The following is a 27,024-nucleotide window of genomic DNA, read 5'->3' on the forward strand; positions in this document are numbered from 1 at the left end:
CATTTGGGCTTTGTTCAGGGGGCAATGTATCTCTCTCCGAGCTACCTCGGCTTTTTTTATCTGTTAGCTTTAATCAGGTACAGGGTGTCATTATCCTTCTGAACCAGCTAAGCCCCAAGAGCTCAGTCTTGCCCACGACTCTTCATTTCCCTCCTTTCCTCTCTCCCAGAGGTCAAAGATAGCCGTGTACGAGAAGATGTGGTCGTACATGAAGTCAGCAGAGCCATCGGTGTTCACCAAGACGACGGCGGACGGGGTGGCGCGGGTGCGCAAGTCCAAGGGCAAGTTTGCCTTCCTGCTGGAGTCCACCATGAATGAGTACATCGAGCAGCGCAAGCCCTGCGACACCATGAAAGTCGGAGGCAACCTGGATTCCAAGGGCTATGGTGTAGCAACCCCCAAAGGCTCAGCATTAAGGTGGGTGGAATAATATAACAATATCCATGTTGTTATAGTATTCCACCTACCCTGATGTATTGTGTTGTCATTTTCTTTCTTGTGGATTTTGAGGTAACTTAAAAGTTTAAAATCTTCAATATTCCATGGAGTTAAATAAGACGGTAAATTATAGTTTCATTTATTTAATGCATCCATTTTTTTGTGTTCTCTTCGTGTTGTCCTCTCTGATTGTTTGTTGCTGTTTTAATTTTACAGTTCAATGGCTTTTTCAATTTAAATGGTAAAAGCCAAGTTAACCTGCCATATGTGACGAATGTTAACTGCATGATGTGGTGTTCTTGTTACTTTTTTTCTCAAAGACAATTTCCCCATCCCGCACACTTCAGTTTTGAGCAAATGTTATCCTCCATGCCACCTTCCAATATTTAACCCTGTATTTGCTGTACAGACATTTTGATAGCTCCACGTTCTGTGAAATTTTAGCCAATTTGTCCTCTTGTGCTCCTTTTTTTATACGTTACGATTTCCTAAGCATTTGTGCATTTTTTCTTACAAGTTATGTTTTATCGTTTCAAGAAATGCTGTTAACCTGGCAGTATTAAAACTGAATGAGCAAGGCCTCTTGGACAAATTGAAAAACAAATGGTGGTACGACAAAGGAGAGTGCGGCAGCGGGGGAGGTGACTCCAAGGTCAGCCTCAATGTCACCACAATCGGGTACCTTAGCAAAGAGTAATCGGCAAGGCTGTTATTTCGCTTCTCAAGAAAAAAAAAAAAACAACAAACAAAAAGAAAGCAGATGAAAACTATTTCACGAATTGTGGTGGGGAAAAAAAGTCTATTTTCTTGCTCAGTAGCTCTTTCAAAGAAACAGTCTTATTTAATATCATCAGCGGGTTTGTTCAAGCTTGGAAACCTTATTTAACTAACAGATAGAAAGTCTAGTGTTGGTGGGACTTACGCAGAGTAAATCAGTGAGGTAACTGTACAAGACACCCATGATCACCTCTGGTCACCTCTGAGGGCAAAGGTTTATGAGGCTTTTTTTTTTGCCAGGACCAGTAGTGCCAGCACAGACCTGGAGGTGAAAGAGTTCCTGTTTCCTTCGCTCTTTTGGAGAGGTTTTGGAAATTTTGATTGGTGTATTCAAATGTCACCTTTTGTACAGCACTGACCAGTCTTCTGCACATTCCTGTGCAGGACCCCTGTACCTGTGTTTGACATGCCTTTGATACAGATGTGGGCTCAAATCTGGCTCCAGTGGCAGCAGTGGCAACCTTATCACTGCCTTCTGCTGAGCTGAGCCTTCCAGGCAGCCTGTATTGTACCTTCACAAAGTTGTTTCATGAGCTCATGTTTTGCAAATGGTAGCTAGTGTGCTTTTCTCTTGCCAGCTTTGCCCTGGAGGACTGGCAGTTTCTGCAGTCTTTAACCCAGCAAGGATAAGCTATAGCTAGAATTGGCTGGGTGCTGTTGGTCACCTTGGGTGCAGGAATTACCAAGAAAATTCATTTAAATGACACTGTTATACAGAAAAGTACTGAAATTCATTTTTATAGTGACACTCTCCTACATCTAGTAAAACCAGATCTTTAGGGAGCAATAACTCCTAATCTGTCCAATAAAAATGCTTCAGATTTGCTCCAAAATCAATAATAACAGTAAACTGCAGTTTCGGACAATTACTGCAAATTACTGCTGCAATCTATTAATAAGAGTTGCATACAGTTGGCTACATAGGAAATTGCTCAGCCTGTCATGTCTGCTGTTAGCAAAAGCCACTGTGTAATATTAAAGGAAAGAAAAGCTCTTGAATTTGGATTGATTCAGTAGTTGGAGGTCTGCAGTGCTCAGCAGTAGCCTGGAGATGAGCACAAGCTTTTTTATGCTTTTTAGCTCTGCTGCTCATCCTTCACAGAACATTTTTATATGTCATATTTGCCAGTATATTACATGTTTAATATCCTCCTGGGATCCAGCACCTCGTTGTCTAATGCTGCCTGCCTGAAAGAAAACTCTTCACACAAACCACCTTCAATGAACTTCATTGCTTCAAGTTCATTGAATTAAACCTAGTGAATAACACTTATAGCCCTAAAGAGGGCTTTTTAAATGGTCATAATTAGGGCAGGGCCATCCTTCTCTTTTTGCTTGTGCTGGAAGATGTTTTACAAAGAATGATGCTGTCAGGCAGGCCCCTGGTGTGGTCAGGCAAGGTTGAGGGAGTGAGTCCGAGGTGCTGTGGTAACAGGAGTTGGTACCCAGGGAAGAGGGAAGGGGAGCAAACACAAAAGTGTGTGTTTGGCTGGTTTGTGATGTCTGTCTGCAGTTTGCTGTAACACGCTGTGCTGAAGGGTGAGTTTGAGCTCCAGTCATCAGCTATTGGGGCACAGCTCAGCTGGCACAAGTCCCCAAGAGGAGAACATGGGATGTAGGAGACCTTCCACAGAAGACTAAGCCGAGGGAGGCAGGGAAAGGGGTTAGTGGCTGTTTGTAGAGGTGTGGTAAACCAAAGGGCTTTTTTTGTTTCGAGGCAGCTTTTCCTTGGAGGTATTTCCGTAGCCTCTGAGTACTGCAGGCTGCAGCCCCTTTTCCTGTCGGGAAGGGTCAGCCGGTGCTGCTCCCTGAGCCTCACTGGCCTCTCTCTCCTCACTGTCCTCCCACCAGAAGTCGCCCTCATCATCTCATCCCATCTCTCCAGTCAATTGTTTATATGAACACGGTTTCATTTGTAGAGCATTCAGAGGAGTCGCTTCAAAACTGTTGCTTTTTTCCCTTTTCCTTCGGCGGAGGTGGCAGCCGAGGCCCTGAGGGCGGGCGGGCGGGCGGTGCTGCAGGCCGAGCATTGCCGGCCGGGGCAGCTCTCTCTCTCTATCGGCCGTGCAGGTCAGGGGTCCATTGCCGGCCGGGGCAGCTCTCTCTCTCTCTCTATCGGCCGAGCTGACGGGCCTCTCTCAGCTCCGCCGGTAGAGACTCGCCTTGGGGGCGGCTGCCCGGGCCTGCAATGGGCCCCTCCCACCCTGACGGGGGCTCTGTGGAGGTGTCAGTCGTGTCACACCGGGGGTGCCGGTTCCTCGAGCTAAATCCCTCTGTGACTGTGGTACTTTAGCTGGAGCTGAAGGCCAGAGGTAAGTGTGAGTGTTGGCTTGTGCCGTGCCCGGGCTGCCCTCGCAGGAGCCGGTCTGTCGGGACTGCATGGGCTGTGCTGTGCCCTGGGGGGGAATGGTGCTAAGCTCTGAGTTCAGCCCTGTACCGTGTCCTCATCGCCTCGGGAAAATCAAACAATGACTTCTCTTTTCATAAGGGTTTTGAGCCTTGCAGCGGGAAAAAGAAAAGGTACTCAACTGGCTTTTTGCAGGTTTTGAGTCTGTTGGTTTACACAGAGTGTAAGGTTAGGCTTGTGGGCATTCTGTGCTCCTGGGGTTCACTCGTAATTCAAAACTAAAGAGATTGTGCCATTTGGCTGAGTTTGTCTCAAAGGCCTCAGCTGACCTGTGTCCTGTTTTCAGTGCTGGTGTGGAGCAGAGGGTGCCCTGGGTGTGCTCTGCAGGGCCTCAGCTGTGGTACTGCCCTGGCAAAGGGGATTGCCCCTTTTCCTCAGTGCTCCTTATTTAACAACTCTGAAGGGAATGTGCTCCACCCATATGTAATTCTTCTGGGATGCATGTCAATACATGTGGGCTGACTTGGCTGATGCAGATGTTCTGGTACATGCATCAAAACTTGTTCACTTAGCCCTCCCAAATGAGTATGAATTTAGTTTCATGGCAAAATTATCCTCTCTTCAAATGCTCTTATATATGCAAGCTGAGTTCTCAATCATGAGAGAATACAAAATAGCAGTTGTTAAAAAAGCATATTCCAGGAAATATTTTGCGGTGTATTACAAGTTTGGAAACTAATTATTTTGTTTATTATACAATCCTATAATCTTGGAGCTGAGTGATAACCGAATAGGGATTTAACAAGAATTAGACAAAAGGGGATGCAGGCGGCGGTCACAGGCTCAGTGACTTAAGTGAAACTAATTATTCAGTTGCATAGGAACAATTTTCTGCTCAGATAAATTTCTGTAGTTCTGCTGTTGATAAATTTCTTGTATTCTTATACCTTCGTGGTAATATTTATTGACAACTGACATGGAAGGAGAATGTTTGAATGCAGCTTCTCACCAACTTCAAGTGCCAAGATTCCTTGCTAATTATTTTACTTAATTTCTTTAATATATTCTTTTTTAGGCTGATACCCCTTTTGGAGTACATCAAAGAAATGGCATGCAATCTAATATTATTTGATTTTCCAATTGTTTCTGTTTAATCATGGAATTACTTTTCCAGTGTGCTAGTTGAGTCCCGCCCTCAGAGCTGTGCTCCATACAAGATCCCATTCCCAAGACCTTCAGAGCCGTGAGTGTGGCCATTAGCAGATGGGATCCGTTCCCTCATGTCTGTGTGCTGTTTTCTTTGATACATTTTCAGCACAGCCGTTAACATTTGCAGCATAATTTTTTAAGTGGCATATTTTTAGAAGAAATCTGTTATGCTTTATTTTAGCTGATACCTGATGCCTAAAGAGCACCATTCCCAAACACGTCGTGAACATTTGGGGAAATGGCTATCTTAAAAAGATGCAGCACGATTTATTTGAGCAATTTGTTTGAAATTATGTTTATCAGCATGAATTTCCTTGTCATCCATTCTATAGGCCTGCGTTATGAGCTGGAAAAAGATAAAATGGCTGATCAGAGCCAGTGACAGTAACACAGAGCTAATTCATGCTCAGAGCTGGGAAAGTAATATGAAATAACTGTATTGTGCAAATTAGTGACAAAGGAAAATAATGCTTTTAAAAGAAAGCACAAGAATTTTGGTTTAATTGACAGCTATTACTCTATAGCATATTAGGAAATAATACTGTCTATGTTTTGTGCCAGTGATGAAGTTTTATTGCGCTAGGAGTTCATTGGAGCATCTCAGAGCATGGCCAAGAAGGGCAGAGAGCCTGCTCTGGTTTGCAGAAACGACAGTGCTGTTGTGCAGATTGTTGAGGGTATTTTCCTGGAAGTGGAACTGGGAGAAGCAGCATGATAATTTGGGAAGAGTAGGTTGCCTACGCTGGGAAGGAGTTGATGAAGTCAGAACTGGTGGTGTCCAAGAACGAAGAACTGTTTCGTTTTGCCAGTATAACCTTTAGCATCGTGGGAACTGGTTTGCTGCCTTGCCACAGCCAACTCAAGGCCTGAGTGTGCGAGGAGACCTGTTCGTGCAGCATTAATTGTGGCAGACCTGGGGCTCAGACGCCCTGTCCTGCCTTTATGGCAGCAAGAAGTCTTAAAGACCTGTTAATTGTGCAGTCGTTTTGATAATAGCTGTGGTGCTTAGCAGTTAATTTCCATAGGTTGCTTACATGAGTCATTTATCCTGCACTGTAAGTATCAGTGTGGGAAAAGTCAAGGCGGAAGGCTCTGTACAGGAAAAGGAAAAAAGGAGAAGAAGCAGCTGGAAGTGGAGCTCCCAGCAGCAGGAGCAGGGCTCTTCCTTTGAACGACTCCCTGGTGGTCTGGCCTTGGTTGTTTATTTTTAATAGTAACTGCTGTTATTTAACATACAAAGGGATGTTAACATACAAGGCACTTTTGTAAGTGCCTTTCTTCTTCTTCAGAGTGCCTCTAATGTTTCTAATGTTTCAGCATTGCGCTGTCGTGGATGCAGGCACTGGTGCTGCTCTGTGGATTTCCCGTGGGCTGAATGCCTCTAGCTTTTGTACACACGATGTAGCTGTTCTTTCAATGTCTTGTGTCTTAGTCTTTGGACTAAGCAGCACTACTGCAGCCTTCTGAGGAGCCAAGAGCAGGAGTCATAGAAGAAACCATTTCAAGAGGAAAATAAAGATGGGGGGAAAAATGGATGTGCCTAGAGACAAGAGAAAGAGAAGGTGAGGGGATAGCCAGCATGCAAGGTAAGTTGAGTCTTTTGCTCATCCCCATCCAGGTTAGAAAGGACCTGAGCAATGGCAAGAAAGGTCCATGCTGCTCTTCCAGATGTTTGAGTGTGATGTTGGGCACCTGCCCTCCTTTGCTCTTCCTTCCACCCCTCACCACATCCGTCCCTCAAGTGTTGGGCCCTGCTGTGATTGAGCTACAGTGATTTGTTATGGCTTGCATTTCCTAACCCAAACAGTGTGCATTATTGCATTAGCACTTGGCACTTCTCTTAAATTGTGAGCCTGTTAGTACAGAGTTTTAATTTGTTTGAGCTACATTTGTGAAACGTGTTAATATTCTTTCATAGAGACAGATGCTCTGCCAAACACAGGCTGCAAAGTCTGCAGAGAGCAGAGGAACTTGCAGCCTCAGCTGGTAACTCATCTGGCTCTGTAGAGGTGTGCACAGAGTGTCTGTAGGTGATGCCCTCCTGTGACAGGTGCACAGGTGACATCCTGTGCTCATTCAAACACCCAAATTTAAAATGTACACCTGTGACCAAAGGAAAAATGCTTCAGATTCCTCAAGGATAAACTGGAGGCTCCAACCTGTAATGGCAAGTTACCCCTGCCCAGTAATGGAGACTATAACAAAGTTCTGTTCTGGAGAACTGTTGTAGCTACTGAGGGCTCAGCAGGAGCTAAACCCATGCCCTGGTGCCTTGGGCAGAGGGAACTGCTGCTGGTTCTGCTGTTGAGGAAAAGCAATATCCATAAAGCCCATCTGTAAAGCATTTCAATCCCTCAAATGTTAAATCTTGGAGATGTGCAACTGCTCGTAACACGAGGCTGAGAAAAAGTGGTGTGGGTCTGAAATGGTAGCAAAGAGCAACCAAGCACTCACTTAAAAATGAAATGCCTGGTGCTTTTTGCAATTTTTAATTGAATATTGAATGTTCAGTATGGAATACCAAAGGTGACTTTTTGAGACAGAAGGTAGGAACTAGTGAGTGACAAGAAGGAACAGGGATTGACCATATGGGTTTATGCCTGTATTCTCAGGGCTCTTCAGTCCTGCTTGAGATAGTAGGCTTTAAACAACATAGTGGGTTTGGATAACAAGCCCATTTCCAAACGAAGTCTTCCCCATCCCTCACGTGTGGGTATGTCATGGAACATGAAGTCATGGCACAGAGACATTGCTGAATTGGTAAATTGCAACAGGCAGATGGATGATCTGATGTGAGCAAGAGTAGAGCCCTTGGACAATGCATTAGGTTTTGTATCTATTCAGAAGTTATTTCAGTAACAAGATCTGACAAAAAGTCCATTCAATAGTTACAGATCAGGCTGAGATTTATACAGCTTGGGGGAATAAAGTGCCTTATTTGATTTAGAGGGGTCTTTAACCTCAAGTGATGCCCTCTAGGGAGTAGTGCTGGATTTGGTGTATCTTCCTAGACTGTGTCTATCTTTATATTTTAACAATACCAAGATGGTTGTTAGTGAGATTTTTTATGGTATCCTGTCAAATTAAGCAGAGAGCCTGGGCTTGATTTCTGCCTTTGTCAGTCCCTGCAGAGCCCTGTGCCTGTACAGGCTCAGGGATGCAGCAGTGGCCATTTGCGTCCTGCCCACTCATCTCCAGTGTGCAGGGCTGGAGGCCCCAATGAGCATCATTTCCCCTGCCCCTGCCAGCAGGGTGGGGAGGCCTGGTGGTTCTGTGGGATGTGTGGCACTGATGGATTTCTCTGCCCGGCTGATGCAGTGCCAGGCAGTGGTGCTGCTGTTCAGGGTCACTGAGGGCAGCTCAGTTGGTCAGAGCAGGGGGCTGATGACACCAAGGTTGTGCCCTCAATGGGCCTTTCACTTACGAGTTGGACTCAGTGGTCCTTGTGGGTCCCTTCCAGCTGAGAATATTCTGGTTTTCTTTAATCTCTGTGCTCTTCAGGTATTTGCCTCTCAGAGCATGGTAAATGTGACATGTCCCACATGTCTACAGCAAGCTGCCCTCTGTGCTTCCCCTGAAGTTGGTGGGGATTAGCCAGTGACACCAGCCGGAACAATTAATTCAATGTTTTCAGTAGTTTTACCCAAGAATATTTTAGGAAGCATTTTGGATTTAGAAAATGCTTGTTTGTTTGCACACTATTCCACTTGCCTTTCTCTGATACTGTGAGGTGGATTTTAGAAACCCAAGCATTTAACATCTGAACTCTTTGATGTTATAATGGTTTTGGTTGGGTTGTGCTGATGTTGGCAGTCCCAGGGATGTTCCAGCCAGCAAGGACAGCTCTGGTCATAAGAAACAAAGGAAAACATTTCTTGCTGTAGAAGTGAGAGTGCTCTAAATATGTCAGATTCCTAAATTAAAAGGATTAGGCAAAACCAACAGGGATTATTTAATTATAAAACAAGCCTATTATTATTTAACAGTAAAACAAGTCAAAACCCACTTTGTAATGTGCTGACCAAGACCTGGTGCCACCATGGACTCTCACCTCCTTTACATCACTGAGATTTGGACAGGAGGGTAACGAGCCCTTTGCAGAGGCCAAGCCCTTGGTCTGACCATGGGGCTTGGCTGGGGCAGCACTCTGATGTCACATTTCATTAGGAGATTATCCAGAAGCCTCCTGTGGCTCTCTGTTGCTCTGATGCCACAAATCAGCAATGGCTGTCCTAGCCAGATCCTAGCCCAGATTTACAGCTGTTCTGTGCCATGCAGTGTGACACAGCCAGAGCCTGGGGTTGTCTTTGGCACTGTGATTTCACCTTCTCCTGTGCACCCAAAGGGCTAGTACCAAGGTACAGGGAATTACAAACAGTTTGCTCTAGGTGCTGCAGCCCAAGTGATGTGTGCCTGCATTTCCACATTTCTCCAACCAGAGGCATTTGTTGGCTGCTGTTGTACTGCTGGGAAAAATGAACAAGGGTCTGTGGAGCTCTCCTGTACAGGGGCACTCATGGGCAGTGACACTGCACTGGTTGGGGTTCTTGCCTGGTGTTTGACATCTCCTGAGGCAGCCAGGCATCCCTCCCTGCCTGAAGTGCTGACCATGTCTGCTGCAGCTTCTGCTCTGCTATCCTGAGCAGCCCCAGGTACACACTGAAGAAAGGATGTTTTCAAGACCAGAGAGGAGCTCTCAATGTTGAATGTTATTCTGGTCTTCCTTCAAGTTCATGGGTGATTTCTTTACCCTCTACCCCCAAAAAAGCTATGTTTGGACTCTGAAGATGCTGCAAGCAACACCATTGGGAAAATGCCCCACGGTACCCTGTGCACTGGATACTCCACAGAAAATCAGGAACCAGCAGATGGTGGGTGAAGGAACACCTGCAGCTGTAAAACTCAGGTAGTGAGAGGTGCCAGGGCAGTCCCACAGCCTGGGAGATTCAGTGCAGCCCATGCTGTGCCCTCCCTATCCTGTGCCACCCTGAGGAAGCCCTTTAACTGGTGCTTTGAAGAGCCTTGCTTGTTACATCTTTACTTTGCAGCTTGCTTTTCTGAAAGATTGCATCTAAAAATTCTAAATGAATTCTAAGCAATGGTTCATCTGGTTTGAAAGGAACAGTGTGCTGTCTGCCGAGTTCATTCATTCTCCTTGGCACTGATTGGGTTTGGGTATAACATTTATATTACATCTATTAGAGCATGGAATGGGATGTGAATTATCCAAAGCCGTTCCTATCATCACTTAAATCTTTATAGATTGAAAGTAATAAACATAACTACAGTGTTGCTGAGACTTCATGCCACTCAAACACCAGTTAGACAGAGCTGAAAAAAAGTCTAGATGTTCAAGTCCTAAAGTGACTTCTGTTCCCAATTCTTACCTCTAGTGGTCACCGACCCCTGGTATCGCCTGCTGAGACTTGTGAGGACCAACCCATACACTGGCTACAAAGCACTGGCATCTTTCCTGGAAAATGGCCCTTTCCTGGCAGGATCGCAGTGTTCTTTTCATAAATTAACTCTGCTTTTCCAAGAAACTGCTCAGACTCTTCACTGCAGTCCAAGTTCCTTCAGGAAACGGTCCTGTTTACAGCACTAGCACACAGACACGATGGCCAGTAACTGGAACCCAGCTGCCAAAAGGAGCAGCCTGGACAGCTTTTGCACTGTAGCCTGCTGGGCATGTGTCTTATGCTAGTAGAAGTTAGTGATGGCAGCAGGTAGAACATCTGCTTTGGGGTTATCTTCTTTAGAAATAGGTGCAGGTGAAATCATTACAATTAACCTAAAAGGCCATTAATCACACCACTAAAAACCTGTTGTGATTTATAATTTGAGAGGGTCAGAAGTTCTACCTTCCCACTTTTAGGACTAATGAAGATCTGCTTCTTTGATGATTAATTTACTTGTCTTCTACTTCAAGCTTGTTCTGGACAGAAAGGATGGAAAGAAATATTACAACGCCACCAGTTTTCTCAGTGGAGATAAAATTTACTGCAACTAACCTGGAACTGGGGCTTTGGTAAGAGGAGGCAAGGCAAGAAATCCCTCCGACAGGTAAGGCTGTCTCAAAGAGAAGAGGAGAGAGTGGATGGCCTGTGAGTTACTGTGTTCCCTCTTCTCCATATTAATTGCAGGAATAGAAGATGAGTAATAATAAAATACAAATGTAATGAATGCTCTGCAAACAGCACATAGCAACTCTTTCTGAGAGGGAGCATCTGCATGGTGAACATACTCAGCCTGGAAACAATGTCATGTTTTGTGTGCCTGCATGACAAAGTGCTGTAGCACTTCTGAATTTGAGGGAGAGGTGGCCCCAGTTTTTAAACTGAATCTGCAGCTTTGGGGACCCAGCTCAGGGGTAAGATTTTAATGAGTTTGTTTTTCAAAAATCAGTTCACTCCCATCAGTATCACCCTGTTGTCTGGGGCCACCAGCAGCAAAGGGTGCAGAGGGCTTCTGAGTCTGTCCTGCACCCAGATGGGCTGAAGTGTAGCAGGGAGGAGGCCCAGGGCCACACAGCAAAAGGAGGTTCTCTTTGGGGTGGTGTCACATTAAATCTGGAAAAAGACTGGCACAGCTTGTTTTCTAGCAGTAGCTGATGGCTGAACAGGGGAAGGTTATGCTGCCAGCACCTGAACAGAGTCTCCTAATAGGGTGGCAGAGAAATAAAACAGCTGAAACAGCAGTAAAACCCACTTCTGTCAAGGTATAAAATCGTGTTTGTGGCAGTCTCTCCAAAGCCTATAAAACAGGTGGGCACTGATCTTACAGTCATGCCTCTCTTAAACAAAACAACTGTAGCAGATGGCTTAATTCCCCTCTAAGGGCAGTACTATCCCATATGAGGCTTCTGGTATTGTTTCTCTAGACTTAAGCCTTCTAGTCATTTGTAGAAAAAAATCTTAGCAGGATTTGGTGGAGCTGCCCAAGAGAACCAACTTCACAGGTTTAAGCCTGGATGATTCAGATATATTGGATGAAAAGCTTAAAGCAAGGAAACAACAACATCCTTCAGTTATGGGAAGGCAGAAAAACACTGCAAGTTTCTGGACAAGAATACCACCCTGTGAAATCCAAAATGCTGATATCCCAATCCAAATGGCCTCATCTCATTTTCTTGGCATACAGAGCACAACAAGAGAATGCAAGCTCTCAAACCTCTGAACATTTTACTTTTATCAAAGCAACCAAACTAACAGAGATCTGGAAACCACACAGGAGAGAGGAAAAAGAATCCCATCATAAATTAAAGCATGGAAAAACAGTGGAAGCCACTTAGGAAGGGTCTGAGGACTTAATGGGATACCCCATACAGCCCAACAACAGCAACATAATTAAAACAAAACAAAACAAAGAAAAAAACCAGGCATGGCTCTCTGCACTTCCATCAAGATCTTGGCCAAAGCCATAACTGACTCTGACTGTTAAATTGAACCAGGCTAGACAGCTACCCAGAGATGAGCAATGGGAAAATGTATCAGCAGCCAGGCTCACTTTCCAATATATCTACTTATCTTCGGAATTTGGGATTTGAGGAGTCCATCCCGCACCAGCTCGTATTGCATTCCTGAAGGGCTGGACCAGGCATCAGGCTGCAGAGGCATCACACCTTCTCCCACCATAAGGTTTCTCCAATCCTGCTGCAAAGGAAGCAGCTCATGGATTAGGAGATTTTGGGAATTTCCTGGAAACAGGCAAAATTGTTCCTTAGGACTTAGATGAAACAAGCTGTATTTTGTGCTTCACAAATTGGTGCCTTTTCTTGTACAGTGAAAGGCTGTCCTCACTCAGCTACAAGATACTCATCGCAGTGCCCTGCCCAGTGAAGTAACTGAGCCAAGGGAAGCTGGGAACTTGCTCAGGCAAATCTTCAGGTCATCTGTGTGCTGTGGGGGCAGGACAGGCCGAGGCAGGGAGGGACAGGCACCAGCTACCCCTTCATGTCTGACCTGGCTCCCCTGATCCCTCCCTGACCTGACCCTCTGGTACCAGCCCATGTGCCAGGCAGGATGGGGACAGCTCCACCCGCAAAGCCTGGGTGGGGCTGAAGCAAGGAGTGACTCCTTGGCACCTGTCTGCCCATCCCACTCAGTTCCTCCTGCTAGGACACGTGGATGGACCAAATCACCTCTCTGCTACCCAGGCTGAGGCAATGTGGTACCTCATCTGGCAAACAGGGCTGTGACAAATGATAATGAAAACCCCAGTTTAGGCAAATTCCCATCTGTTTAGTTAAGATAATTTTAGTTTACTACTTTTTTTTTTTTTTTTTTTTTTTTTTTTTTTGGCAGTTGTGTGTGCACAATTAGCTGCAATCTTGGCTTAAAAAAAATAAAGCACCCTAATTAGCATATTAAGCCTCCTCATTTCCCAATACTGTATAATGTTGTGAAAGCTAATCTATAATGTATTGGATGTTATGCAAATTTTCAGTACTCCGTATGGGGTTTACAAAGGCATGCAAATTAAATATGGTGTTCGGAATAGGACTGGGGAGAGGGGAAAATTTGCACAATAAAATAGGCAGGTAGGAGGAAAGGTGTTTATAACCTTCTTCCTATTGTTTGTGTATTCTCAGCTGCATAATTAATGCTTTTCAAAGCTGAGAGATGTATTGCATAAAATCTCTCCGAATTGAATAGTTTTTAAATGAAATTTGAAATGAGAGTACTGTTCTCTGAGCAATAATTCACCCCATTCTTTGCTGGGGCTTTTAAGGGAAGGTAAATATACTGAGCTCTCACTGGCATTGCAGGCAGGCATGGCTGCTCCTCGCATCCTCACCTGGAGGTCACCGGGGCTCTCCACACAGCCTGGCTGCCCAAGGGCTCCATGGTGGCGGCTTGGCCAGGACCTGGCTGCTCCCCTGATGTCACCGAGAGGGGCAGGAGTGTTCCCTGCACCCCAGAGTGGGGCAGTGTCTGGAGCGTGCTGTGATCTCGTTAATATTTTATAGCCCTACCTGTAGGGGGATGCAGGCGGAGCTGCAGCACAGCTGGCTGTTCAGGGTGCTACAGCTGGCTGTTCAGGATAGCCAGAGCTGGCTGGTCAGGATAGCCGGAGCTAGCTGGTCAGGATAGCCAGAGCTGGCTGGTCAGGATAGCCGGAGCTGGCTGGTCAGGATGCTGCTGGCTCCTGGTGGAGGAGCTGTGCCTGCTGCCAGTGCCGGGCCAGCAAACACGGGCTGTCTCATGTGGCTTGTCACCGTCACCCTTGTCTGTGTCCAGCTGAGTGTACAGCCAGCCCCAACTGATACTTAATTAGATTACAGCTGTCGCTTAAAAATAGCCATTTGATAAAAATAAGTATAAAAATAAAAAAAAGTCTTGGCTGGTGTCAAACTGAGCCTTGTGCAGGGCAGGAGTGAGTGGTGCTGCCTGTGCCTGGAAGAACTGGGAAGCTAGGCAGGCAGTGCTGGCAGTGCTGCCGCTGGGAACAGCGCTGATCCCCACCTGAGTGGCTTTTCCCTACAGCGCCAGCCCGGGGAAGGGCTGTGAAGGCTGGCAAAATCCCCTCAGAGATCCAGCCCGGGGCAGTGACTGTGAGGGCTGGCAAAATCCCCCTCAGGGATCCAACCTGGGGCAGTGACTGTGAGGGCTGGCAAAATCCCCCTCAGGGGTCCAGCTTGGGGGTTTTACTTTGCAGACATGCACAGAGACCCGCCAGGCACGGGGGATCAGGGTTATGAGCTTTGTTCACCGTGAGAAGCCACAGGGGCTGTGTGGGGGCTGCTGTCTGTTAGTGCAGTAGGGTCCTGCTGGATCAAACCCACCCAAATGTGTACAGCTACTGCCAGTGCCTGTGGTGCACCAGTGGGAGATTGGCCTTGCTTTGTTTCTGCTGCCTTCATTTAACAGTGGGTGCCGATTACTCAAAGCGATATGGGCAGGACCTGGTAATGTAGAGATGCTCTAGCCTTAACTTAAGGGGATGATCCAGTTGCCTGCAGTGTAAATACTTTGTGGCCAGGAACCCTGCTTTATCGCTTTGTATAGTTTTAAAGTAGTTTAAAGATTGAATAACATAAAATAACATAATATAATGTTATTTATGTTATTTCCCACGTGAAGAACTCCTGTAAACCTTGCAGTATTGAAACTCAGTGAACAAGGCATCTTAGACAAGCTGAAAAACAAATGGTGGTACGATAAGGGTGAATGTGGAGCCAAGGACTCCGGAAGTAAGGTCAGTCGCTGAAGGTCTTTTTGTACTGATTAGCAATCACATTTTGACCCACTGTTTGTTTATACCAAGAATGACTTTCAAAAATTGCTATTTACATTTTGAAGGTTGAAAGAAAAGAATAGAAAAAAAATAAGTCTCAGAACATGACAGCATTTTTCTTATATGCAGAAACAGACTGTAGTTGTAAGTATGTTTCACTGTTTGAGTATTTTGCTAGAAATATGCTAAGAGAAGCCCCCAAAGCCTACCAAGCTGGTGTCATTTAAATGTGCAAGTTTCAGCACAGTCACTGTCTATTATTTAGGCCAGCATCTTTTCCTATTTTTATTGAAAAAAACCCATTTTTGTTTCAAAATGATTGCTTAGGTTCTCTACATGTCAGTTTGGGAAACAGTCACATGCTTGCTAAGGGCACAAATTTTCAGGACAGACAGCTGATCAGAAAAAAAGCCTTTCCTGCCCTATTTGCCAATTCAGTTTGAAATTGGTTGGATTAAAAAAAAAAATCCAGAAGTACAAATGGTGAATCGTTACTTAACTATTGTATATTCTCTTTTATATTGCTTTGAACCATTTTGCTGCTGTGCTGTCCTGTCATCCACCAGCCATGCTATGGGGCTGTCAGGCTCATGCAGGACCACTGTAGACCCCAGGCAGGTCCCACCCCTGAGGTGGATTGGCCCTGTAGCTGCACACTTAAATTGTAGAGAATATTTATATACACTATTCAGTTAAAAGGACGATATTTATTTTTTTATGCTTATAGACCCACTGGGGAGAAAAACTCTGTAAAAGTGCTGGACTTGTCGGAGTGAATGACACTTTCAAAAGCACCAAGAGGAGGAGGAATCCAGCTCCAGCTGAAATTGGTCCTAGTTGAGTGCCTAACTCCCCTGGTGCCTTTGGAAGTGCTCTCTCTAATCATTCCAACAGAAAACTATAATTTCAAAGCACCCTTTGAGTGTCAGAGAACAATTTCAATTTCCAGTGAGGCCAATAATAAAATTTCATTGATTTCAGTAAGACTGGAAGTTGCTTAGGGCACAACCCAGTAGCTGTTGTATCAGATAAATTTGGGATCATGGGATATCTGAACACATGGCAGCTGCCAGAGGGAACTGTGATCGAAAAGAGGTATAAATGATTAGGATCTTTAGTTTAAATGGCAAGTTGTTTGCTACAACCACATCTATCCAAACTGCCTGTGAAACACACAGACACAAGGTAGATCATATTTTACTCTGACTATATGCAAATTTAGCTCTCCCTAGAGAAACTTGTTAACTGAACTCTGTCAGCAGTGTCTTCTCTGGGCACAAACAAATTTTTTTGGCACCTGCACATCCACCCTGGCCAGTGTGGTGTGGCAGCCCAGCCAGCTGTGCCAGCCAGGAGCTGTTCCTGCCCACAGCCTCCCACCCATGCAGCAGCAGAAGGGTTGCAGCTCTACTTAATCCCGTTCCTGAACCCTGTTTTAAAAAATGCAAGCTTCTCCCCCATCTGACATGTATTGAAGGAAGATAAACCCTGACCAGTGATTTTTGTGTTACAATGTCTGGTTTCATTCAATAATTCATTCTCTAGAAGGTGCTAGTTTAGCTCAGGGCTCTGCTACTTGACCTCTAAATAACTGACCATCTTTCTAGGGTGTTGTGGGTTTTTTCCCCTAACTGTTGAAAAAAGGTAGTTAAGTTCAGCAGCATCTCAAGAATTTTACCTGCATTGACCAAACCCAAGTGTGTAGTGGTTTGTCTTTTTCTAGTTTTGTCATGGCCTTCTGTAAATGCTGCTGTTGGATGCAGCCCCTGGCACAGCTTTCCCCAGTGCCTTTGCTGCCAGGGATGCTCGGCTACGGGCAGCCTTGCCTGGGACACCAAAGGCCTGGGGAAGTGGCCAAACCCCTCCTTGGAGCCAGGGAGGTCCAGCCAGCACAGGGAGAAGCTCAGAGCAGTCATTGCTGGGGATGGGGGGAGAGCACAGCTCTGGGGACACTGAGCACTGAACACCATCAGTGTAGCTATTGCAGCCAGGGCCAGTGCAAAGCAGCCTGTTGTCTGTGTGTCTATCTGTGTCTGTGTGCTGCTCCCAGCAGAGCTGACGGCCTGGCTGGTTTCTCTTAGGACAAGACGAGTGCTCTGAGCCTGAGCAATGTGGCTGGCGTGTTCTACATCCTTGTGGGGGGCCTGGGGCTGGCCATGATGGTGGCACTGATCGAGTTCTGCTACAAGTCCCGGGCCGAGTCCAAGCGAATGAAACTCACCAAGAACACGCAGAACTTCAAACCTGCCCCTGCCACCAACACCCAGAATTACGCCACCTACAGAGAAGGCTACAACGTGTACGGCACAGAAAGTGTGAAAATCTAGGGGTAGGCTGCGGGCTGGTATCAGCCCTCTGGGCTTTCTGCTTTCTCTCCTTGATAGCTGTCTGTGCTCTTCTCTTGTGTGCACCACGGGGCTGCTGCAGGAGGCTTTTCAAACACCATCTTGTGGCAGCTCTTAGGTAACAGTCATTTAAATTTCTTCCCTGATCACAAGTAGGATCAGAAAGGTGCCATTCCGTTTTACACACAGAGGAGCTTTGTGCTGAAGTGAGTAACTCCTCTCTCCAGCATTGTGCTAGTTTGAGTGAAAGTATTTTGTTAATTGCTTTAAAAATCACTATAATCAGAATTCTCATCTCTCTGGTTGCTGATCTCTTCCTCTTTGTTTTGTAAGCTATAATCAGGTCCGGTAAGTGCATGTAGAAGTTTCAAAAAAACCTTGCAACCTTGCACAAAGAACCAAACCTTCTACACTAGAATTCATGATTTCTAAAGCAGGAAAAGTAGAGCTGAATTGCTGACAAATCATTCTGAAAAGGCCTGGTTAGCCCCTTGCCCACAGTCTGTGCCTCACCATGGTCCCTCGCTGCCGGCAGTGATGAAATCTCTCTGGTTTTATTTTAGATCTTCACCCTGACAGCATCCAAGACAAAAAGCAGCAGAGAATGTGGCTACTTCATGGATTTGGACCATCTGAGCCAGTTGTACTCTCTCCGAGATGTCAGGCATGACATGCATTGATGATGGTGCAATGTACTTTCAATAGGAAAAACTGGTATTTTTCCTTCAGTGCCTTATGGAAGACTCTGAGATTCACAACAATGCAAACCATCACCGAAATATTCTTGCTTTGCTTCGAAGAAGTAAAAGAAAAGAAGAAGAGAGGAAAAGAAAAGAAAAAAAACCAAACAAATGAAAGGAAAAAAGGACTGATAACAAGATATTGATATGTGAAAAAAAAAATCTTGTAAAAAAAGATCAGTGCAACAAAAGCCATTCTTTGATACCACTGCACAGTAACCGAACTTGTGTTCTGAAAGCAACCGCAGCTGGTTTCATCAGCCCCCCAATCGTATCAAATTCTGAAACTGCTCCTGACAAGAGCCTCAGAAATCTGCTGTGAGCAAACATGGACTGGCCTGCCACTGCTTGTATCAGCTGATGTCAAGATGTTTCAGTATTTCAGATATTCACCACTTACAGTGGTGTGATTTTCATTTTTTTCTGAGCTACTCTAATCTCTCCAGCTAATTTGAGCAATTCTTTATAGCAGCAAAAGGTGTAACATCTGAAGGAAAGAATCCGTGCATTCAAACCAATTAAGGTCAATGACTGTGAATCTGTAAATCCAAAAGAAAGTAATTTGTGGAACTGCATGTCTTGCTTCCAGATCAGTAAATTAATTTCTTGACAAGGTAGCTAAAGTGTGGGCAGAAAATACTGCATTCCTTTTTTTTGTTCTATCATCAGGCATACCTACATGTGCTTTATTAAAACGACATTAGGTGGCTTTTAAAATTAAAAAAGAAAAAGCCACTTGCTGTTTAAGTTCAGACCATATATCTCTTTTCTTGCTGTGCATTTGCATTTCAATTCACAGTTTAATATCAAGCAATGAAGCAGGAGAAGGGCAGGTTAGGTTTTCCCAGGCTGCTTCTGCCTCTCCCCAGTTCTCTCCCCCAGCACCTGCTCAGCCAATGCTTCCCAGTGATGGTCCTTGTGGAACAGGAGCGAGGACAGAGGGCAGGAACTCCTCTGCAGCCAGAGCTGCAGCTCCAGAGTGACAGTAAGCCATCTAACATGACTCCTGCTCCTACTGCTCTGTGATTTCAGCTGCTGCCAGCCCCTGTCCCATGCCTGGGGACAGGATGCTCCTGTCCCTGCCCCTCTGGGGGGACCCTCTGCTGCAGGAGGAGCTCACTGTTACCACATCACACGTCTTAGACAGCAGCAGCATTTCAGCTTTGAACCTCTGCCTGGAAAATACTTAACTTCATCTCTAAAAATAAAAAAAAAAATTAAAAAAACCACCACCAACAACAACAAAAAAACAACACAAAACTTTAAACATATTGTCAATGACATGGAAAATGTTCAATGGAATATCTGCATACTAATTACCTCTAATCGACAATATGTATTTTCTGTAGTTTATGATAGAGTTTTATTTCATCAATAACATACAAGTAAAAAAGAAACTCATTTAAACCAGTCTGACCCTTAGGCATTTAGTTTGCTGATGATAGATTTGAACTTTTAATAGGATTTAAAAACAAAAAAAAGAAAAACAACAAAAAAAAGAGAAAAAGTCTTGTTAAAAATGTGTATTTCCAACAAAATGTAATATAAAATCATTTTAAAAGCTCATAGGAGAATAATTTATTGTTCAAGTTTTTAATGAGATATTGACAAAAAAAATTGTTTTGTTTTCATTTTCTTCCCATGAAACTGATTTTTTTTCAACTTCTGAACACAATCACATCCCCAGCAAGGGTGAGCTAAAGCTGTGCAGTTATGAGTTCTATTTAAAACAAATGTTTTTCTTAAAAGCTGTATAAAAGATGTATGTTTATCAGATCAATTTTTAAGAGTGGAGGCTTCACACAAGTGAAGGGAGTTTGGTAAATGGTTCGATATTTTTTAAACTTGCATGTAAATCTAAAATGTGTTGAGTGCTTACCAATTCTGGCTACCAACTTCAGGCTATCAGAAGTTTGGCAGTAGTCTCATGATGATTTGTTTTGGTATGTTTTTTTAAATTTGTTTTGCTTCAGGGGCTTTGGGGGTTCTTTCCTTTTTCTTTTCTTTTTTTTTTTTTTTTTTTTCCCTCTCCTTTTTTGTTTTTTCTTTTGTAATTTAAGTTCCTATTTTTGGTCGTTGAAACTGCACTTGAGTGAACAGAACAATTGCCAAGCAAACTAATGGCTGTAAAAGCATAAACTGCATGTGTGGGCATCAATTACTGAGCCTCATTTTGATGAGGTGTTGTATAAAGAGTTTTAATACATTTTGTAAATAAAACTGTAAAGAAAAAAAAAATAAGAAAAGAGCTTGCTTCTCTTTAATTCAGGGAAGAAGGGGTCCTTCTCTCCCTGCTGCTCTCCCTTTGGCCAGTCTAGGATGCTCCTCAGATACTGAGCACAGAACCCTGGAAAGGTTTGGAGCTCATTGTACTTGAGGGCATGGGGAACATTTGCTGAGCCCACCTTCAGCAGCTGCAAACGAGCTCAGGAATAATCCAGGACTAAATCAGAGTAATAAACAACAATTACTGAACCCTAAAGCACCTTACAAGGACAGAGGTTTTGGGTTGTCCTGGTGTGAGCAGGGGTGCCCAGGGGGAGCAGCACTGCCCACCACATCCTTGTAATAAATGTGTCAATGTGCCACAGCTGACCCTGCGAACTGGGACAGCTGCAGGAACCAGGGATGGCTCACACGGCTCTGTGGGCACAGGGAGGAGAGGCAGGACATGGTCCACTCTACAACTCCCTGGGCCACTTTGTGCCAAACCCCAGGCCTGCTGCACAGGCTGCTGCAGGGCACCCCTAGAATGCTGGGCTCCAACACACCCCAGCATGGCTCTCTTTAGACTTCTGCAGCTTAAGAGTAATAATATATGGAAAAATTCAGAGTAATGCATCAAATTCCAAGAGCCATCAGTGGCAGCAAAAGGACCTCAACAGTGTTCAAGTTTGAGTCTAAAAATCCAAACCAATAGCAGCTCTTCCCCATGGCACACCACACCTGAGAACAAAGTAAAATAAATATTGTATTGTTATGGCATAGTTTTTCCTTCCAAGGTTTTGAGCAAAGCACTGCAACATTTATTTATTTTAAAATTATTCTTTATGGCTATTAAAATAATAATATATCATGGCTATTAAAATTAAATTACAAAATGTCTTTGGTGCCCATATTCATCATTTCAGTCTGGAAAATTGGCTCTATTTTGCAGGCAGCAATACATAAACAAGATCTGCATAATGATAGCTCTATTCAATTAACCTAAAGGATTTAAGTACGGAGATAATATTTGCACGAGTATTATAAATTTCATAGTAGTATTTGCTAAGAATATAACACATCTGAAATTGGTATCAGGAGTGTCCCCAGGAGCAGCAGCACCCCCAGCCCTGCAGTCCTCTGGCTGCAGGAGAGGCCAGGCTGGCATTAAACCTTGGGCCAGCACCAGCAGGGCCAGGCCAGCCCAGAAACCCCAGGCTGGAGCCCCACGATGGGACCCCTCTTAGGTGTGCCCAAACGTGCCAATCAACAGCCCAGTCCTGTCTGACTCTGTGCTTGGGTTCTCTTGTCTTTATTTCATCAGCTAACAAGGGAGAAATTACTGAGACTGGTTTCTAATATGGCACCATCACTGCAAGAGCATCCACAGAAGTGGTTTCCAGCTTGCCCTGGGTGCGGAGGAGTCTGAGCACAGCCCCTGCAGCCAGTGCAGCTGTGAAACCTCTGCCCTTCCCTTGCGGCTGGGAAAGCTCCCCGGAGCGCCTGCAGTGCTGCTTTTCTGGCCACCATGGCACGGCCCGAGTGAGGTGCTGGACGGTGGTGCCTCCATGGGCTGGAAACTGGGCAGTGGTTACTGACCTGCCCTCACAGTGGGGACCAGCACAGGGCTGGGAATGAGCTGGTGACTGGGCCACAAAGGGTTAACGGGGGGGGGCGGGCAGGCACACCCCAGCCCCGATGGCAGGAGAGGGGAAGGCACTTAAAGCCCGTAAAAACTGCACAACACAAACGGAAGCCACGATGCTGGTAATGACTGGTGCTTTAGATAATGTTTAGCACATAAATAAAGTAATTGACCAATTAATGAGCATGTGGCAGATGCTTGATATGCTGTAACAAGTAGGGAAGGGTGTGATGCAACACCCGAAATCGATTAAAGGAATAGGGAAGCAGAGCAGTGCCGGGCCCTGGGCCAGAGCCGTGGGCAGGTTTGGAACAGGGACACAGGAGCGAGAAGAGGAGAGGAGAGAGGCCTTGGCGACCAAGGGCTACAGGGACAGGGGACAGAGAGCAGAGACAGAGGGGGCATGAGGGCAGTGGGGGAAAGGGGAGAACTGTGGGGGTGACTGTGTTCACTTACAGCCCAACAAACCAACCACATCCTGAGCAGCAGCACAAGGAGCACGGCCAGCAGGTCATTGTGGTCTCTCTGCTCTTCTGAGATCCCACCGGGAGCAGCTCTGGGGGCCACAACAAAAAGACTTGGAGCTGCTGCAGTGAGTCCAGAGGAGGCCACAAAGAAACTCAGAGGGCTGGACGCCCCTCCTGAGGAAACAGCCCACAGAAAAGGCTCTGGTGAGGCCTCAGAGCACCTTCCAGTACCTAAAGGGGCTAAAGAGAACTAGAGAAGGACTTTTTACAAGTCATGGAGTGATAGGACAAGGGGGCGTGGCTTTAAACTGAAAGAGGGGAGGTTTAGATTGGTTATGTGACAAAAATTCTTCCCTGTGAGGTGCTGAGGCCCTGGCGCTGCTGCCCCATCCCTGTGGAGGAGCCGTGGCTCCCCTGTCCCTGGAAGAATTCAAGTCTTGGAGCAGCCTGGTCTGTGCCCGGCCTCCTCACCACGACAGGGCAGTGGGACGGGAGATCTCGGTGCCATTGCCCCCAGAGCGCTGGGCAGGTCTGGGACACCCGGCGGGGTCCGGGCCGGGGATGGTGCTCGGTGCGACACTGACCTGACCTGCAGCGGTGGGGACGGGCCCTCCACCCTGTCCGCTCCTGAACATCATTCCAAGCCTTTCGACAAATATTGCATTTGATTTCCAAATATGGCCTGAGCAGGCCAATTGCCAAAAAAAATCCTCCGAAATTAATGTAAGAGCTGTGGTTTGATCCGAGGCAAATAAATATAAATGGTGTTTATTCAATATTCCCCTGCCCTTTAAACAAGGGATGTTTGCCAGTGTTGAGGGAAAACACCTTATTATGAAATAGCTGAAACTGTGACCTATCACAGACGCTGCATACAGAGCAATTAGAACATCACATTAGGGCTTAATTAACGGGTTCTGGGTGCCAGGTTTTTCCCCCAGGACTATGGGCCAGGAGCAGGGCAGGGCAGGGCTGTGCTGGTCCTTGGGGTCACACCCAGACATCCCCAGGGCGACCTCTGCCCACCCTGCCCTGAGCCTGGGGCCCCCAAAGCCTCCCCTCATCCTCACTCCAGTAAAGCCCAAGGACCAGAGTGACTTTGACACAAGTGTTTCATTTTAGACTGCCCTAATGAGGTAATTAAAAGGACCTGAGTATTTAGCTTAGTTACTCTTCTTTTTAGTAATTCTTTCTCACCTCTAATTAGATGGATAACTCTCACCCAATTCTCTTCCCAATTTGTCTTTCTTCCACTGCTGGGCCAGGATTTGTAATCTATGATTCACTCAGTAATCAGAACAAAGCTAATCAGGAGAGTTTTACTGACCAAGTCCATAAGTACCACAATTTCTTAATATTTAGTATCAAATACATGCATGAAGACAAGATGCCCCAGATTACTGAAAGGTTAAAGCACCAAGGATGCTCAACTTTTTACCAAAAGTCCCTTTATTTTGTATTAAAACAAAATCTCACCAAAACCCCAACAAACCAAAACCCCAAAATATTTAAGATCCAGGTCCCTGTGTTTAACAGTATTAATATCTGATACAAAACTGAGACTTTAATGGTGTTTAGACAAGGGACAAATGGCTCAAAAGAAAAGTGTAAACTGGACTTCAGTTTGCTCCTGTTCCAGCACCTCTGTCCCTTTGTCACTGCAGGCACCACCCTGAGCCAGGGACAGAAGCCACCCCCACCATCCCATTCCCATAACCATCCCCATAAGCAATGAAGTGACCACACAGAGAATGATTTACGACCCATTGAGAAAACTATCGTTTATTTAGAAAAAAGGTTACACTGGTAGAATTTAGCAGATAAAAAAATTCATTTTTTTTCTTTTTTTTTAAAAATGTCATTGTGAAATTTTCAGACTAAAGTTCAGCAATACAAAGCTCCTGTAGCTGTAACTGAAACTTAATTTATTTCAGTTTTGAAGAGAGCATTTCCGATCAATCTAAAAACAACATGACAAAGGTGTGACAGGGGACAACTGAGCACAGGTTTAGATTGGGATGGGACAGGGTTCATTCGTTGTTTTTTTAAACAAGTCAACGTTATACACAATATACAAATAATCCCTAAGCATTGCATGAAAACAGTGCTCCCACTTCACTTTGTTTTTTGGTTTTTTTTTAGTTACTGATATTAAAAACAGGCCAAGTAATAAATAAAAACTGAGTTTAAATGAGGTAAATCCAAAAAGGTTCAATAACTGTTTATTTGTGGTTTTTCAAACATCTAAAAGAATGCAATTTCAAATTGAAAGAATTACTAAACTCAGGCAGTATTTTTGACAAACTAAAGTGGAACTATGTACACGTGAGACCTCATTTGCACTATGGCAACTGTTTGTTTGCAGCACATTGTGCTAAAATATGGAATAGGTAACACTTTCAGCCAGGTACTGAAAATAAATGTATAAGAAACTAAGCAACAAGTTAAAAATACAGTAATGTACAACTTAACAATTAAGTCCTTAGCATGGGGAAATAAAGCAGAGAACTGAATAATTTAAGGAGATGCAGATGGGTCCTCTTCATTCACAATTTTCTGTGCAATCTATACTCTGGAAAATACATTTCTGGTCACAGCTGGAGATCTTCCCATTTCAATGTCATCTGGAACAAAGGTGTAATAATTAGATGTTCAAATGAACACTGATCTCACAACTCCCCATTTTATTCCATTCACAGCTCACAGAGTGGGGAGGGGGGGAATAAAACTATTTTTATCATTCTCTAACTCTAGCTTCTTCCACTGCAAGAACTCCTTTTCTATGAGCACTGTCCTCTAAGTAGTGAAAAGCTAATTTAAACATACAAACAGGAAACGAGTAATGACTTGTGAGGGTAAAAACTCCTTTAGAGGTGCAACCTCCTCAAAATCTTATTTAGAGATAGTCTAAATTAGGAAAGAAATAAATGCAGTCCAGCAGACATTGTACATTAGGAAGAACAATTAAAGATTTAACAGGAGCACACGATGAGATCCCACAAGTTGCTGCTGTAAAAGCCTTTTTCATCCTTCCCTGTGCACTCAGTGGGTGCTGTCAGTGTTCCAGGCCAGGAGCTCCAGTTCAGTTCACAGCAGGGTGACATTTACCTGAGCACTTGTTACTCACAGCCAGAAGATCACAGCTGTGCTTTTTTAGCTAATGACAATCCTCACTTTACACTGAATTGCAAGTCAAGACAAAACTTCCTATTTTATTATTGAAGAACCTGTAAGTACTCAGTAGTGAACTTCACTATCAAGCCTGTCTTTTGGTTTTGTTCCAAAGTAGCATTTAAAAAACTGGGGAAAAAGCTGGGATCCCTCTGCAGAGATCAGACAATAATGGCTAAAAAGGACAAAGATTCAAGAAAATTCCAGCAAATTCCTTCCAGAGAATGCTGGTAATTTTCAGTTTGGAAACTATTTTATTGGAAATGGAAGTATCTTTCACTATTACAAGAAGATAAAATGAAATGGCACTAAGAAGCACTAACCTGAACTCCCATATTTTACCAGCCAAGAGCCCCTGGCACCAGCACAGGCTTTGTTACCCAAACACCACCCTGAGTGATTTCAGGCTGTTTTGTCTGTACATCCTTTACCAGTCAACAGGACCCACAGGAGATACCAAATCAAACAAATTAAGTAACAAACCTTTTTACCTTGCCTGAAAGAATCTTCATTATCTATGCTTGTCTGAAGATTTATGAGTAAATTCAGTGTTAAGGAAAAAAAAATATTTTGCTGCATATAAAAAGGGAAGTTCATTTGCAGAAATTTTCTGAAATGTGTTTAAAAGGATATTGTTTCTTTTCTTCTTTCCCCCCAGCACTGTCCCGTTTTTCTTTCTTCTCTGTTTTTTCTTTATCGTGTCTTGATTCCTTGAAAAATACACATATGGGAAATAGCTTATTATGGTACCATGTATTATTTATTATAGATATTATACATATTATTATATATATATTTATTATGGTACCCATTATACAGGACATTTAGGAGGACTGTAACATTTAACATTGTAATTGGACATAGCCAAAAAACCCATAATTCAGAATGACAGTACTCAGCTTCTGTGATTTCTGAGATTATCTTTCTCATCCAGTTCTCTGGCAAGTGCCAGCAGCAGAGCTGGAGCCCCTGTTTGGTGAATACCAGTACAACTACAACACACCTGCTTTCACCAAAAGAAGCTGTGCTGACACTTGCACATGGAAATCTGAATTACAGACTAGTTGATATGTAAGTTAAGCCTATTTTCATCTACTTGCTTAACACAGCAGTCTGCAAATATTTAGATTATTCAGAGCCCAAAATGTAAGTTCTGAATTTTCCTGGCTACTGCCAAAATGAACTAGTCCTCTAAACTATCCTCCTCCTGCCAAGAGTGACTGCTGAGATCATTTAAGCCACGTGGTATGTCCTGGGTTGCAGTGTAGGATGTACACAAAGTATTTATTCTATCACCATCTTCATGAACTGTTAAACCAGGTGGGGCAGTGTTTTCCCAGGCCCCTCCTTTGGGCTCTTCTGCTCATGGCCCATCAATGCCTTGCCCAGGACTCACAGGTAACTCCCTCCAGGAGCTCTCTCTGTTTAATGGGCCATCAAGGAC

The 27,024-nt window shown here is 44.5% G+C and overlaps 2 protein-coding genes across 13 annotated transcripts in view; one reads left to right on the forward strand and one right to left on the reverse strand.

The window, feature by feature from the left end:
* The window catches only part of GRIA3 (glutamate ionotropic receptor AMPA type subunit 3), a 125,347-nt gene extending 107,117 nt beyond the window's left edge, over nt 1-18,230 (forward strand). For 2 of the 10 annotated variants that reach the window (XM_083876347.1, XM_083876344.1), the window contains 4 exons: nt 170-417; nt 14,854-14,968; nt 17,089-17,336; nt 17,916-18,230. In XM_083876347.1, coding sequence (XP_083732473.1) covers nt 170-417; nt 14,854-14,968; nt 17,089-17,334 — 609 coding nt within the window. In that variant the 3' untranslated portion in view covers nt 17,335-17,336; nt 17,916-18,230. Of the gene's footprint in view, nt 1-169; nt 418-975; nt 1,091-1,455; nt 3,528-10,700; nt 10,835-14,853; nt 14,969-17,088; nt 17,337-17,915 lie in introns of those variants that run through there. The other 8 variants (XR_014591491.1, XR_014591492.1, XR_014591493.1 and 5 more) reach the window with 8 other exon arrangements.
* Nucleotides 18,231-24,164: 5,934 nt separating this feature from the next.
* The window catches only part of THOC2 (THO complex subunit 2), a 43,170-nt gene continuing 40,310 nt past the window's right edge, over nt 24,165-27,024 (reverse strand). For 2 of the 3 annotated variants that reach the window (XM_083876294.1, XM_083876292.1), the window contains exons 37-39: nt 26,214-26,290; nt 26,064-26,119; nt 24,165-25,033 (exon numbers count right to left, since the gene is read on the reverse strand). In XM_083876294.1, coding sequence (XP_083732420.1) covers nt 26,092-26,119; nt 26,214-26,290 — 105 coding nt within the window. In that variant the 3' untranslated portion in view covers nt 24,165-25,033; nt 26,064-26,091. The remainder of the gene's footprint in view (nt 25,034-26,063; nt 26,120-26,213; nt 26,291-27,024) is intronic. The other variant, XM_083876293.1, reaches the window with a different exon arrangement.

This window comes from Zosterops lateralis (genome assembly GCF_965231275.1).
Source record: "Zosterops lateralis genome assembly, chromosome: 21".
Lineage (NCBI taxonomy): Eukaryota > Metazoa > Chordata > Aves > Passeriformes > Zosteropidae > Zosterops > Zosterops lateralis.